Source organism: Balaenoptera borealis (assembly GCF_965194805.1).
Source record: "Balaenoptera borealis genome assembly, chromosome: 8".
Classification (NCBI taxonomy): domain Eukaryota; kingdom Metazoa; phylum Chordata; class Mammalia; order Artiodactyla; family Balaenopteridae; genus Balaenoptera; species Balaenoptera borealis.
Window position 1 is genome coordinate 66,780,005 of NC_138865.1, and position 13,460 is coordinate 66,793,464.

The 13,460-nt window shown below is 40.8% G+C and overlaps 1 protein-coding gene across 1 annotated transcript in view; it reads left to right on the top strand.

Moving 5' to 3' along the window:
* Nucleotides 1–800: 800 nt before the first annotated feature.
* ERMP1 (endoplasmic reticulum metallopeptidase 1) overlaps nt 801–13,460 on the top strand; it is a 52,737-nt gene continuing 40,077 nt past the window's right edge. The window contains exons 1-4 of the mRNA XM_082404374.1: nt 801–1,221; nt 2,909–3,210; nt 6,798–6,925; nt 7,590–7,695. Of these exons, the coding sequence (XP_082260500.1) occupies nt 881–1,221; nt 2,909–3,210; nt 6,798–6,925; nt 7,590–7,695 (877 nt within the window). The 5' untranslated portion in view covers nt 801–880. The remainder of the gene's footprint in view (nt 1,222–2,908; nt 3,211–6,797; nt 6,926–7,589; nt 7,696–13,460) is intronic.

A 13,460-nucleotide genomic window follows, 5' to 3' on the forward strand; every position in this document is an offset into this window, starting at 1 on the left:
CAGAGAGGCTCATTGCATCAGCAGGAAGAAGACTAGATGCTCACTAGGGTCTACACTAAAACCAAGGCTCTGCTTCTTCCCACCCAGGGCGACATGGAGGGAGGAATGTCTTTTCTGAATCTTCCTTTCCAGAGTGCCATATTCAATATGCTGTTTTGGGAACCCACTGAATTAGATTTAAGTTCTTCACCTGTTACCTGTAAGTTCTTCAGCTATTAAGAGGACATAAAAATACTTTCTTTTCAGGATTCTTATGAGAATCAAATGAGATAGTGTATTAAAGCACTTAGCACAGTGGCTCATGGAGGGTATTCAAGAAATAACAGCTATTATTTATCTTAGTCTGTTAAATGGAGACAATGGTTACCTCACATGGTTATGAAGACCTGTGATTAGATCACTGTACGTGGAAGCATGAGGCTAGGCCTCCTCTGCGCAGTCCTGTTTCTAATATGAAGAGCCAGGCGCCTACTTTTTCCAGAGCCTATTCTAACGCTCCTTGCGAAAGCTGGGCCATTGCCTTCTTCATGATGCGTAAATAATGAACCTCGTGCATTCTTTTAAAAGCAATCTCTCTTTTCTCACGTTTCTAGGTTTATGGTTATCTTTCCATTTATTAATCTCTGTCCCCACACCAGGCAGGGAAGCCCTGAATAAGAAGGTACATCCATCACGCCCAGCCGGGTGTTGGCCCTGCCGCGGAGCCCGCCAGCAATCTGCCCGAAGAACCTGGGTCGCGGCGCGGCGGGACCGGCCAATCAGAAGAAGTTTGGCCCTCTGCAGTTTCCGTCCGCTCACTAGGAGGCGCTGCGGCCGCCGCCGCGGCTCCCGGGGCTGTAGCGGGCCGGGGCGGTTGGACCGGCTGCTGACGCTCGTGGCCATGGAGTGGGGTTCGGAGTCGGGAGCTGTGAGGCGGCACCGCATCGGAGGGGAGCGCCGGGACGGCCCGGCGGCCGCGCCGCAACTGGAGAGGGAGGCCCTGGCGCAGGAGCCCCTGGCGGACGCGTGTGGCGGCGGCACGAGGACGCGGAAGCGGAGTGGGGAGGGGAGCGGCAGCGCGAGCCGGGGCGCGGGTACCGGACTGTCTGAGGCGCGCGCCTCGCTGGGGCTGGCGCTTTACCTCCTCGCGCTGCGGGCGCTCGTGCAGCTCTCGCTGCAGCAGCTCATGGTGCGTGGGGCCGCTGTTGGCCACCGCGGAGAGTTCGACGCACGCCGAGCCAGGTACCGCCGCCTCCGCCGGGCCCGGGCGTCCCTTTTCGGTGCGGGACCCCGCACCTGTGTGCACCTGCCCCCGCGGGGCCTCCCGGGCTCGCCGCCCCCGCCCGGCTGCACGTGGGGTGGGGTGGCCTGGCGCGTTCCCCTTCTGGAGCCCCAATTTGCGGGACGCGGGGCTCGCGCGGCCCCCTTTTAAGCTCGTCGTACAGGTGCGGGTGGCCAGGGCGATTGCGCCGGCTTTTCCATCCCTTTTTTGCCTCACCTGCAGATGGTTTGGTTATTAGTAATCGCCTATCTTTCGGAGCAACTTACCCTTTTTACTAGCTCTCCTACTTTGCAAGTGAGATGAAAGGCTGTGAGGTTTGTGGACCCAGTTCGGTTTTCTGGGAAGGGTCCGAAGGGGCTAATGCAGTGGTCTAAATCTTTGAGGGTCACAGGTCTCAAACCTGAGAGCTATGGAGGCTCTCCCTGGAAGACGGCACATTCAAAATTTTACTATTTCAGAACTTCTCAATTTCCTGGAGTTTGTCCTTGGGTCCTTGGTGTGTAAGGTTTGGCTTTTTAAAAAAAAAAAAAAAACAAAACAAGAGACCTTTAAGTATACTAGGAAACGTGAATTAAGTCAAAGGTATTGTGACCTAAGTGTGTCAAAGCTCATAAAATCATAAGCTAGCAGACTTTTCAACAGCCATGGTGTTTTAGAAAACTTTTTAAGTACAAAATGCTGGAAGTTTATTTTCTTAAAGGCTTTCTGAAACACGGCTCCCCACCCCCTGTTTTCCTCACTTGGAATGCAGTGAAAAGACAAAAAAAATTTTTGTTTGTTTTAGGGGTAGAGTTGGTTTTGGCCTGAATTGAAGTTACTTGGCCTTGTGTGCACAATGAGAGGGCTGAGTCCATTCTTCAAAAGTTTTTCTTTGCTTATTTAACCTCTTGACTTAATTGTCTTTGCTTTTGGTTTCTGCTACTTAGAATCAGTAACCCAGCCGTCAGTAACCCTCCAGAGTGTGACACAATGAAATTGTATTCTGTCCTGTCTAGCCATCAGCAGTGATACATTTTGAATAAAATCTCTTGGTTTTGTATTGATTCGATATGGGGGTTGGGAGAAGTTGGGAGTGGAGTGAGTGTAGAAAACTGAAGGGATGAACTCATGGAAGGCAAAATAAAATGATGGAACTTTGCAAGTGATTTTCACATGTTACCTGAAATACTAAAGGCAGCCTCTTTTATGTGAGAAGTCAGAGAACTTGTTCTTTGGCAAGGGGAAGTGTGGAGGAAAAGTTGCTCTGTGCTAAGTGTTAGTTTGTTTTTGTTTTTTTTTTTTTTTTTAATTTTTTATTTATTATTTATTTATTATTTTTATTTTTGGCTGTGTTGGGTCTTCGTTTCTGTGTGAGGGCTTTCTCCAGTTGCGGCGAGTGGGGGGCCACTCTTCATCGCGGTGCGCGGGCCTCTCACGATCGCGGCCTCTCTTGTTGCGGAGCAGAGGCTCCAGACGCTCAGGCTCAGCAGTTGTGGCTCACGGGCCCAGTTGCTCCGTGGCATGTGGGATCTTCCCAGACCAGGGCTCGAACCCGTGTCCCCTGCATTGGCAGGCAGATTCTCAACCACTGCGCCACCAGGGAAGCCCCTAAGTGTTAGTTTTAAGCCTAGGACGCCTTGTCATCGTGATTCTTCTGGTTGCTTCCAGGGATTATCTTGAACACATAACATCCATTGGCCCCAGGACTACAGGAAGTCCAGAAAATGAAATTCTGACAGTGCGTTACCTTTTGGAACAGATTAAACTGATTGAAGTTCAGAGCAACAACCTTCACAGGATTTCAGTAGATGTACAACGGCCCACAGGCTCCTTTAGCATTGACTTTTTGGGAGGGTTTACAAGCTACTATGACAACATCACCAACGTTGTGGTAAAGCTGGAACCCAGAGATGGAGCCCAGCATGCTGTCCTGGCCAACTGTCATTTTGACTCAGTGGCAAACTCACCAGGTTTGTGCCTGTTTTTCAGTCATTTTGAAATCCTCACAACAAGAAAGCTTGTTAACTCTAAGCTGCTTGAGCAATTGTGGGCACTATTTTCTTAGACAAATCTTTTCATTGCGATGGAAGATAGGATAATTAGAATAATTATCATTTAGTTTAAGGTCTGCCTTTCAGTATTCTCTCAAGTGCTTTGTTTTCTTAATTTTTAAACATTAGTGCCAGCAGCCCAGCGACAGGGCATCGAGTATTTCTGGCAGACTGAAATAGCCTTATCAGTGTTACCAGTGTGTGTTCTTCAGTCATGGAGTTAGGTCCTGCCACTTCAAGTGTTTACTCAGCTAGGTGTCGTGCTAGGCTTTGGGGTTATGGGATAAAGGAACAGTACTGGCCTTCAAGGGACACATGGTTTGGAGGCTCACTCTCCTAGCAGTTTCTGTCGACCTATAACGTGAGAATGTTGGTCCGTTGGGGATGTCATACTGGTAGAGTACCTCATTAATCCATAAATCTTGCCCTGAAAATACTTCAGCAGAATAGAGTACTTGATGTTTAGGACAGTGCCTGACCAGTAAATATTTGTTGAATTCAATATCTCCTAAATCGAACTTCAATTTTTTAGAGTAAGATTCCTCAGAAAAAGGTTTTCAGTGGCTAGAAATTGTAAATAGGGAAGAATAGAAAATAATAGCAATTTGCAGTGAGATGGCATCTGGTTCAGTCCCATTTGACACAGGAATACACTTAGCTGATCACCACTGATCTGAGACAGGCCCAGGACCTGGGTTTCCTGGCTAGTCAGTTCTTTTAGCTATATTTGAAAGGAAGGAGAGTATTAGGATGTAGTTAATGTTCCCTTTGGCAAACTACTTAACTTCTTTCCTCAGTTTCTAATCTGAAAAATGGCGATATAACAGTACTTTCCTAATGGCATTGCTTAGAGGATTAAATGTGGATTAAATACGAGTAAAATAGAATAGCAACTGGCATGAAAAATCCTTTTTTTGCAATTAGTAGTTATTTAATATTAAGTACTTCCGGATTGCTTAAACTTACATCATCCCCAATATGAACATCTAGAGTTATACAAACTATAAATTAAAATTTATGTGCTTGATAAAATTTTTCATACTAGGATATCTTTAATTAGGAATCTTGCCAATTGCATTTAGAATGTAACATGCTTTTTCAAAAATTAGTATGCACTCATCTGTTTTATAAGGTCAGAAATACCTTTGTGTGTGCTGGGGAAATTAGTGGTCTTGTATGTCCATTTCAAAGCGGTAATAAAATAAGCATCACCCTATGCCCACTATTTTGATGCTTAAAATCTAGGAAGGGACAAATTAACATCATGGTTATTTAAGAGCATTATATAAGAAAGACATGTATACAAGTATCAGAAACAAACAGTACCAAATGTTAGAAATCACATATATGGAGTCCAGTAATGAAAGGATGGCATTTTGTGGGTTACTGGAACCCATTTTTAACTAAAATTTTGTAAGGATACCTATGCCAACAATCTCAGGGAAATTTCTGTCATTAATAAATTGTTAAAAATAGTTTTAAAAACGTTCATAAAATAGACTGTCACCTAAATTTTTTTAGTGGATGAACAAATTGAAACATTATTTTTTAAGGGTACTTCTCAGCAAGGTATCTGGAACTTAGGAACTGATACCAATTAGGAGTAATGTTACCCACAGAAAGGCCTTAAATATCTTCTTGGGTTTGCTGCATGGTTCCAGGTTGTTATTCTGGGGCTGGCTTCAGTTTCAGGGTTAATTCTAAATGGAAAGGGATGTTGGTTAAGCATCCAGCCCTTATAGATACTGTCCTCTGACTTTCCTTCACTTTCTTAAAGACCCTGACCCTTCTCTAGGTTTATTCTCAGACACCAGAGCCATTAAAATAAAGGAAGATAAAAGGACAGTTTAACTTTTAATCAACTCTATAGAGATATATATCTTTAAATTTCCATTTCTCTTCTTTTGAATAAAGAAAAATTTTACTGCTTTTTATTTTAAAGTAAGTCACAGTCTCAAAGTTAAAAATCCTTTGTTTCCTTTGGTTTTGGAAAGGTGGCACTTTTTACTGATAGCTACATTATACTTCCTGCTTGATAGTACTTAGGTAATTATTACTTTGTTTCACTTCGATTAAAATACAATCCAGTAATCAGTACTGAGATAAGTAGAGCTAGTAAGTAGTTTCTTCTCAAGTAGGAATGGGGTCTGGAATTTAACAGCACCAAAACAAGCATTTTAGCTGGCTGCAGAGCCTTCCTTAAGTTTGCAAAGAGGAGAAGGAAAAGCTAACACTGAATGCCTACCACATGCTAGGCACTGTGCATTACCTTGCAATCCTCACAACACAACTGTGAAATATAGATGTCATTAATCTGCTCTCTAGACCAGGAAATAGTAAAGGGGCAGAGCTAGAATTTACATCCAAGTCTTTCTTACTCTAAAACCTACACTATTCTCTGTAGCACCCTGCCTCCCACTGTGTAAACCCAGAAATGCTGTTGCCTGGGTTGTTACTGTGCCTATTTACTTTGATTATTCTTTGAAATTTTATTATGGAAAATTTCAAATATATACAGAAAGAGAATTGTTTAATGAACCTGAGTGTACCTGTCACCCAGCTTCAACAGTTCAATCTTGCTTCTCTACTGCCCTACCCCCCACCCCTGACCTTGACTATTTTAAAGCAGATCTCAGCTATATCAGTTCCTCTGTAAGTATTTTGGGCTGTATTGTTGAAAGATAAGGACTCTTTTTTTTTTTGACATGCTCATAACACCATGAATTACCTCACTGAAAAACTTAACAATAATTCCTTAATATCATCAAATATCCAGTCAGTTCCTTAATGACCTCTTATGGTACTTTTAAAAAAGTCTTGGCCCTAAAGTCATCTTTATAATCACCTTTAATTAATATATAACATTTCTGAATTAAGAGGTTAAGTGATTTGATGAGGTTCTCTGCTTTATCAGTGCTGGGACCAAAGATTACTACTTAGGTCATCGGTCTCCTTTCCCGTATCTTACTAGATTGAGTGTCTTCTTTGTACTTTTTCATCACATGATCCCCTTGGAGAAACTTTAAAAAATGCTACACTATCCACACTGACCTCTCTTATGATTTTGGCAGAAAAACTAGCAGGAAGGGAGTGGGTGGCAGTTGGAGATGACATAGGAAACCGTGAACACCAGAAGTGAGGATACTACAGAGGACGTGGAATAAGGATAAAGAATTTTAAAAATTGCTTTGGGCGATGAGAATGCCAGTTTTCAATATTGCCTTAGGTCCCTTCTGGTTGATTATTCAACAGGTATTAATTGAGCAACTATTGCGGGGCCAGGCACAGTTCCAGATACTGAGAGTAAATCAGCAAGCAAACCAAAGATTCCCGTTCTCCTGGAGTTTACTGCTGGTGGGTGTAATTATCACCAGATGATGACAGAGCTATGCTACTTGCAGCTATTGTGATGCTTCCTTGATGAGAAAACTCTGTTTCTTGCCATAATGGTTCATACTGTAAAGGTTTTAAAATCTGAGAAGCAAATCTGTTTTTCTGATTTAAAGGTGCCAGTGATGATGCAGTTAGCTGTTCAGTGATGCTGGAAGTCCTACGTGTCTTGTCAACATCTTCAGAAGCCTTACATCATGCTGTCATATTTCTCTTTAATGGTGCTGAGGAAAATGTCTTGCAAGTGAGATTTTACTGTTTTAAAGACTAGGCTTGAGTAATAATGGTAATGAGAATAATAATAATAACAATAGCTAACACTTATGCATTTTGATTATTCATTCGAGTAGTATCATAAAATGACATGCAAAAGAGATACTGTACTGGGCAGTACTTTAAAAAAATCTACAGCCACTTATGTATACATGTTTAATATTTGAAAACTCAACTTAGAACAGATCGTCTTATCAGTGTTTTTATTCATAAAAGGGCTCTGTGATGGCATAATTATTTGCCTCAGGTTTTCTAGAGTTTCAGAGATGTTTTGAGGCAGGCACACAGCATGAATGCCCAACCACAGGGATAGCGCCTTCCCTTCTATTGTTTTGCACTTTCTTTTGCACAGGCTCACACTTACTAAAGATGTTGTTTGGCTCCACTCATGGAAATCAGGCTGCCTTCTATGAAGAGTGACTTTCTGCTGAGCAAACTGCACACGGCCATTAGGGAGACAGAGACACACAGATGATGTCTTTAGATCCTGCCTTTGAAAAAAAAATGATTGGTTTTTTTTTTTTTTATTCTTCCCCTCATCAACATAGACGTTCCGTCCTTTAAAAAAGCAAAATAAAGACTTTAATAGTATAAAATTGTTTAACTGATATCTGTTTTCTTTCCTTCTCATTCAGGCCAGTCATGGTTTTATTACCCAGCACCCGTGGGCCAGCTTGATTCGTGCATTTATTAACCTGGAGGCCGCGGGTGTAGGAGGGAAAGAACTTGTATTCCAAACAGGTGTGTGAGGCTGTACGTTGTGTATTTTAATGCTATTTTTGTTTTTATAAAAGTGGAAGTTTTTTGAATGTAAATAATCTAATGAAATGAACATTCTTTTAAAATCATGAGACAGTTTTAGCTTGTCTTTTTGAAGTTTTTAACAAAATAATATTAATTTTAATGTCATAAAAATCCAGTAATATGAATCAGAGTTCAAAGCTCAGATTTGTTTAGTTAGGGCATACTAAAATCTGATGTTGGTCGTTTCATGCCATTTTCCTGCTCTATTAGAAATTTGGGTAATGTATTTTAGCCAGAGATGTAGCATTTGCTAGAAGCTTAATAATGAGGAGTGTTTTGAGGTATGAGGTGGGCTAGGGGAAGTGAAGAAGGTGATATGGGAACTTGTTTTTTATTTTTTAGCACCCTTCACAGACATGATATTGTTTAAGTTATAGAGATATGTTAAGTGCTAAGTATGTCTTCACAACCTAAACAGTACCACATTTTAATATTCTCCATCCAACTTACTTTAGACTTTTACCACTCAAAATGAATGTATATTTTAACTTGAGCCAAACCTTTGAGCATCTCAAGGTTATGAGGTCAGAAGCAAGGTTCTCCCTTCTTTTCACCTCAAACCTTTCTGTTTACTCTTCATCTGAATAATGAGAAGAAGCTGGTACCTAATATTTATAGGGGTCAGTGGATGCAACACTATTATCCATTTTCCTCTAATTCTTGGATGTCAGTCAGGATAAGAGGAACACTTGATATAACAACCACCAGATCAAAAAGCAGCAAGAGAACATTCTGTAAGCAAAGAGGACACTGTGTCTTTCTTTTCTCTGGTGAAAATACTAGGGCTGCACATGGGCAGGAGTGTGTCTTTGTATATTTTCCCTCCTGGAAGTGTACTATAATTTAAGTACCTTCACATCCATACTTTTTAATTTGTTATCACTGGACCCTGCCCCTGTACTTCTAGGACCCAGAGAAGAACCAGTCTTAAGGTTTAGTCTGTGCCTTTCCTGAATTTTTTCTGTGCGTATTTATTAATGCATACATATTCTGTGTGTATATATTAATATATCTTTCGTACATATAATCCAGAGAGGTTAAAACACATTTACCTAACTCCTGGGTATACATTCAAAAAAAAAAAAAAAAAAAAACAGAGACATTAATTTGAATAGTTACATGCACTGCGATGTTCCTAGCAGCATTATTTACAATTGCCAAGATATGGAAGCAACCTAAGTGTCCATCAACAGGTGAATGGATAGTGTGTGTGTGTACACAATGGAATACTACTCAGCCATAAAAAAGAATGAAACTTTGCCATTTGCAGCAATGTGAATGGACTTGGAGGGCATTATGCTAAGTGAAATCAGTCAGAGAAAGACAAATACTGTATGATATCACTTATATGTGGAATCTAAAAAATACAACAGACTAGTAAATATAACAAAAAAGAGGCAGACTCACAGATATAGAGCACAAACTAGTGGTTACCAGGGAGGAGGGGAGGGGCACTATAGGGGTAGGGGAGTAGGAAGTGCAAACTGTTGGGTGTAAGACAGGCTCAAGGATGTGTTGTGCAACATGGGGAATATAGCCAATATTTTGTAATAACTTTAAATGGAAAGTAACCTTTAAAAATTGTGTTTCAAAAAAAAAAAAATACTTACCTAGGGTTAACAAGGGCTAGACCCAAGTCATTTCATTTATTTATTTACATTTATTGAGTACTCATTTATGCTAGGTCTAATTTACAGTCCTGCTCTTTTTACTAAATGTGGACAGTTAGACATAAAAATTCTACAGTTTACATTTTAGATATAATTGCATTATTTGGAAGGATATAAACAAACTGTTAATAACAGTCACTACTGGATGGTGGGCATTGCTGTCAGAGCTGTGGTGGGTGTGACTAGAGTGGAGGATGGGGCAAAATGTGAAAAGCCAATTTGAACTCTCCACTGCTTCATAAACTTACAACCAGAATTGCCATTACAGCTTTACTGATACTCAGAATTGCCATTACAGCTTTACTGATACTCTTTATAGTTTTCTGTATTGTTTAAATTTTTTGCATTTCATATGATTACTTTAATAATAAAAACAGACTTGTTACTAGTTAGCAATATATATACAATTTAAATGTTTTACTCATTCTAAAATAAAATCCTAGTATTTCAAAATTAAGTGTTTTCTAGAGGGGCATCCTACAAATATTTGTAAAGAATGTTCTCCCCCTTTCTTTGAGTCTTTGTATGCTGTTTTCCCTCTAGGTTTTGGTAGCTTATTCTTGTGGCTAAACTGTATACCTGAAAGCTTTCTGGGCACTTTCTGACAGTCTAATACCTTTCCCAGTTATCTCTCTCACTTCCAGATGCCCTTCCTACAAAAGACTAGCTTTCTTGTGGGGATTGCTTTCAGAAAGCTAGTTAGTGTTGCTTCCATGTCTGAAGAGGGAGGATGAGGCCTCCTGGGTCTGGAGTCCTGGGGAGCTCTGCCAGACCACCCTGTCCTCAGCTTCTGCAACAGGTGCTTTTATCCTGCACAGTAGCGCTTGTCCTGCCCTGGGAACGTTTCCGTTAAAACAGTTTGTCCTCTCTAGTGCTCTGTTGTCACTTCAGAGAGACATTCGTTTGGGGAGTTTTTAGTGACTAGAATAATCATTGCTACCTAATTTTTAAAAAAATTTATTTATTTATTTATTTTTGGCTGCATTGGGTCTTCGTTGCTGCGCACAGGCTTTCTCTAGTTGCCGCGACTGGGGGCTACTCTTCATTGTGGTGCACGGGCTTCTCATTGCGGTGGCTTCTCTTGTTGTGGAGCACGGGCTCTAGGCGCGCGGGCTTCAGTAGTTGTGGCTCGCGGGCTCAGTAGTTGTGGCTCGCAGGCTCAGTAACTGTGGCGCCTGGGCTTAGTTGCTCCGCGGCATGTGGGATCTTCCTGGACCTGGGCTCGAACCCGTGTCCCCTGCATTGGCAAGCGGATTCTCAACCACTGCGCCACTAGGGAAGCCCCTTAGAGTATTTTTTGAGGTTCATCCATGTTGTAGCGTGTATCAGTACTTCATTCTTTTTCTTTTTCTTTTTTTTTTTTTCCCACCACATGGCTTGCGGGATCTTAGTTCCCCACCAGGAATTGAACCCGAGCCCTTCTGCAGTGGAAGCGCAGAGTCCTCATCACTGAACCGCCAGGGATTCCCAAGTACTTCATTCTTTTTTATGGCTAGATTATATTACATTGTATGGATATCCTGCATTTCATTGATCCATTCATCAGCTGATGGACATCTGGATTGTTTCCACTTTTAGGCTATTATGAATAATGCTGCTATGAGCATTTGTGTGTAAGTCTTTGTGTGGACATATAGTTTAATTTCTTTTGGGTGGATTCCTAAGAATGGAATTCCTGGGTCATATGGTAAATTTATGTTTTAACTTTTTAAGAAACTGCTAAACCAAATAAGTTTTATTTTAGAAGAAATGTAAATTCAAATAACAGTAAGAATTTTTTAATACTAGATTTGCAAAAAGTAAGTAGAATGATAATGCCCAGTTCTGATGAATACAGAGGAACAGGCATTTTCAAACACTATTGGTGGAAGTATAGATTGGTGCAGTTTTGGGGCAGTTTGGCCATATGTATCACTTTAAAAAATGTACAGACTCTTCTGTCCAGCAGGTCCACTTGCAGGAATTTATCCTGTAGAAATAGTTGCACATAGACGCATAGGTCTAAGTACTGCATAATCTTCTCAGCTTTTTTTCATAAGAATGAAAAACTGAAAACACCTTCCACGTCCATGCATAAGGGACTGGTTATATTAGTGTTGAGTTAAACATCTTACTTGGCTTCCATAATAATATTTGCTGCTCTCAGTCTCCTTTTTTACTTCCGCCTTTTTTTGTTTATTCTGGGCATTGATGCTACCAACTAAAGTTAGAAGAAAGCAGAGCAGAGGGAATGATGCTGTGTGTGAGTTGGTTCTGGACTTCCAGGGAACTTTGACTTTTCATTGTTGACATTGCGATCTGCCTCCCCTCAGTATCACACATGCTCATGCCTTTTGCTTTAAGAAAGATGGGATTCATTCTTTAAGAAGAAATGGGTGCACAAGAAACTGGAAGCATCATGGGATTTAGATGATGGCAGGAGAAAGACTATAAAGTGAAAGTATTTCTGTGTGTGCCTCCCACCTTCCTCTATGAGATAATTAAGATAAGAGCTTTCTGGGGGAGGCAGGATAGGTAGTGATGAAGAGCACAGCCTCTGTATTCTGCTGACCCAAGTTCCAATCTCAGCCGTAGCATTGCAGCCTTGGAGCTCCATGCTTCAGCTCCTCATCAGTAAAACTGGGATAGTATAGGATTAATAACCAGTGAGTAAAATCCTCAAGTCTGTAATTTCTTGTTTAAGAGCTGCCTTTGCCCTGTTTATATCACAGGGAGTGTCTTACTCAGTAGTTCATCTGCCTTCCCCATCCCAGTCTCCCCAGTCTTCCCTTTTTCACCAACACTTGACCTGTCTGTGACCTGTAGGCCTCAGTGGACAATCAGTGAGAGGCTGGAGTGGGGCTGGAGCACTACTGTGCAGCAGTGTGATCTGAAAGGGGTCAAAGGCCAGGCAGTGGCTATTCAGAACCCTTTCCTGCTGATGGATCTTACGTTTTTCTCAAATATTTTTTATGGTACAATGCATAAAGTGAACTTAAACTTGATAATATCCTTAGGTGTCTTCATTTCATCTTTTATTATAAACTAAGAAAAGTACACAGCTCTGAGAGTGCTCAGCTTAATGAATTTTTACAGACTGAATAAGTCATGTAACTAGAACCCAGCTCAAGATTGAGAGTATTGTGGGTACTCCAGAAGCTTGAAGCCTCCTCTGTGTCCCTTCTCAGTCTTCCTTCCCCAAGAGTACCCCATTCTAACTTATGCCTTGATAGATTTAATCTTGCTTGTGTTTGAACGTTCTGTAAATTGACTCATACGCTGTTTTCTTTTGTGTATGGCTTTTTTTCACTCAGTATTATGTCTGTAAGATTCCTCTATGTTGTGTTTAGTTCATTCTTTTTCATTGCTGAATAATATTCCATTGATAAGGATATCCATTCTACTAGTGATGTTAGGTTGTTTCTAGGCTTTGGCTCTTATGAGTGGTTTTAGGAACATTCTTATGAGTGTCTTTACACACATTTGTGTATGCACGTTTCTGAGTGGAACTACTGAGTCATAAGGTGTGTGTAATTTCAGCTTTGGTAGATACTTTTGGTAGATATATGCCATACTTGTATGCAAAAATCCTAAATAAAATATTAGCAAACTGAATCCAGCAATATATGTGTATTTATGTGTATGTGTATATGTATACATATATGTATATATACATACAAAAAAGATAATGCTTTCCAACCAAGTTGAGCTTATTTCAGGAATACAAGATTTTTTAAGTTTCAGGTGTACACCATAGTGACTCAATATTTGTATATATTGCAAAATGATCATCAGTAAGTCTAGTTAACACTCATCACCATAAAGTTGCAAATTTTTTTCTTCTGCTGAGAACTTTTAAGACCTGTTCTCTTAGCAACCTTCAAGGATACAAGACAGTATTATTAACTTAATCACCATGCTGTACATACACTACATCCCCATGACTTATTTATTTTATAACTGGAAGTTTGTACCTTCTGACCACCTTCACCCATTTCACCCATCTCCCAACCCCCCCATCTCTGGCAACCACCAATCTGTTCTCTGTATCTA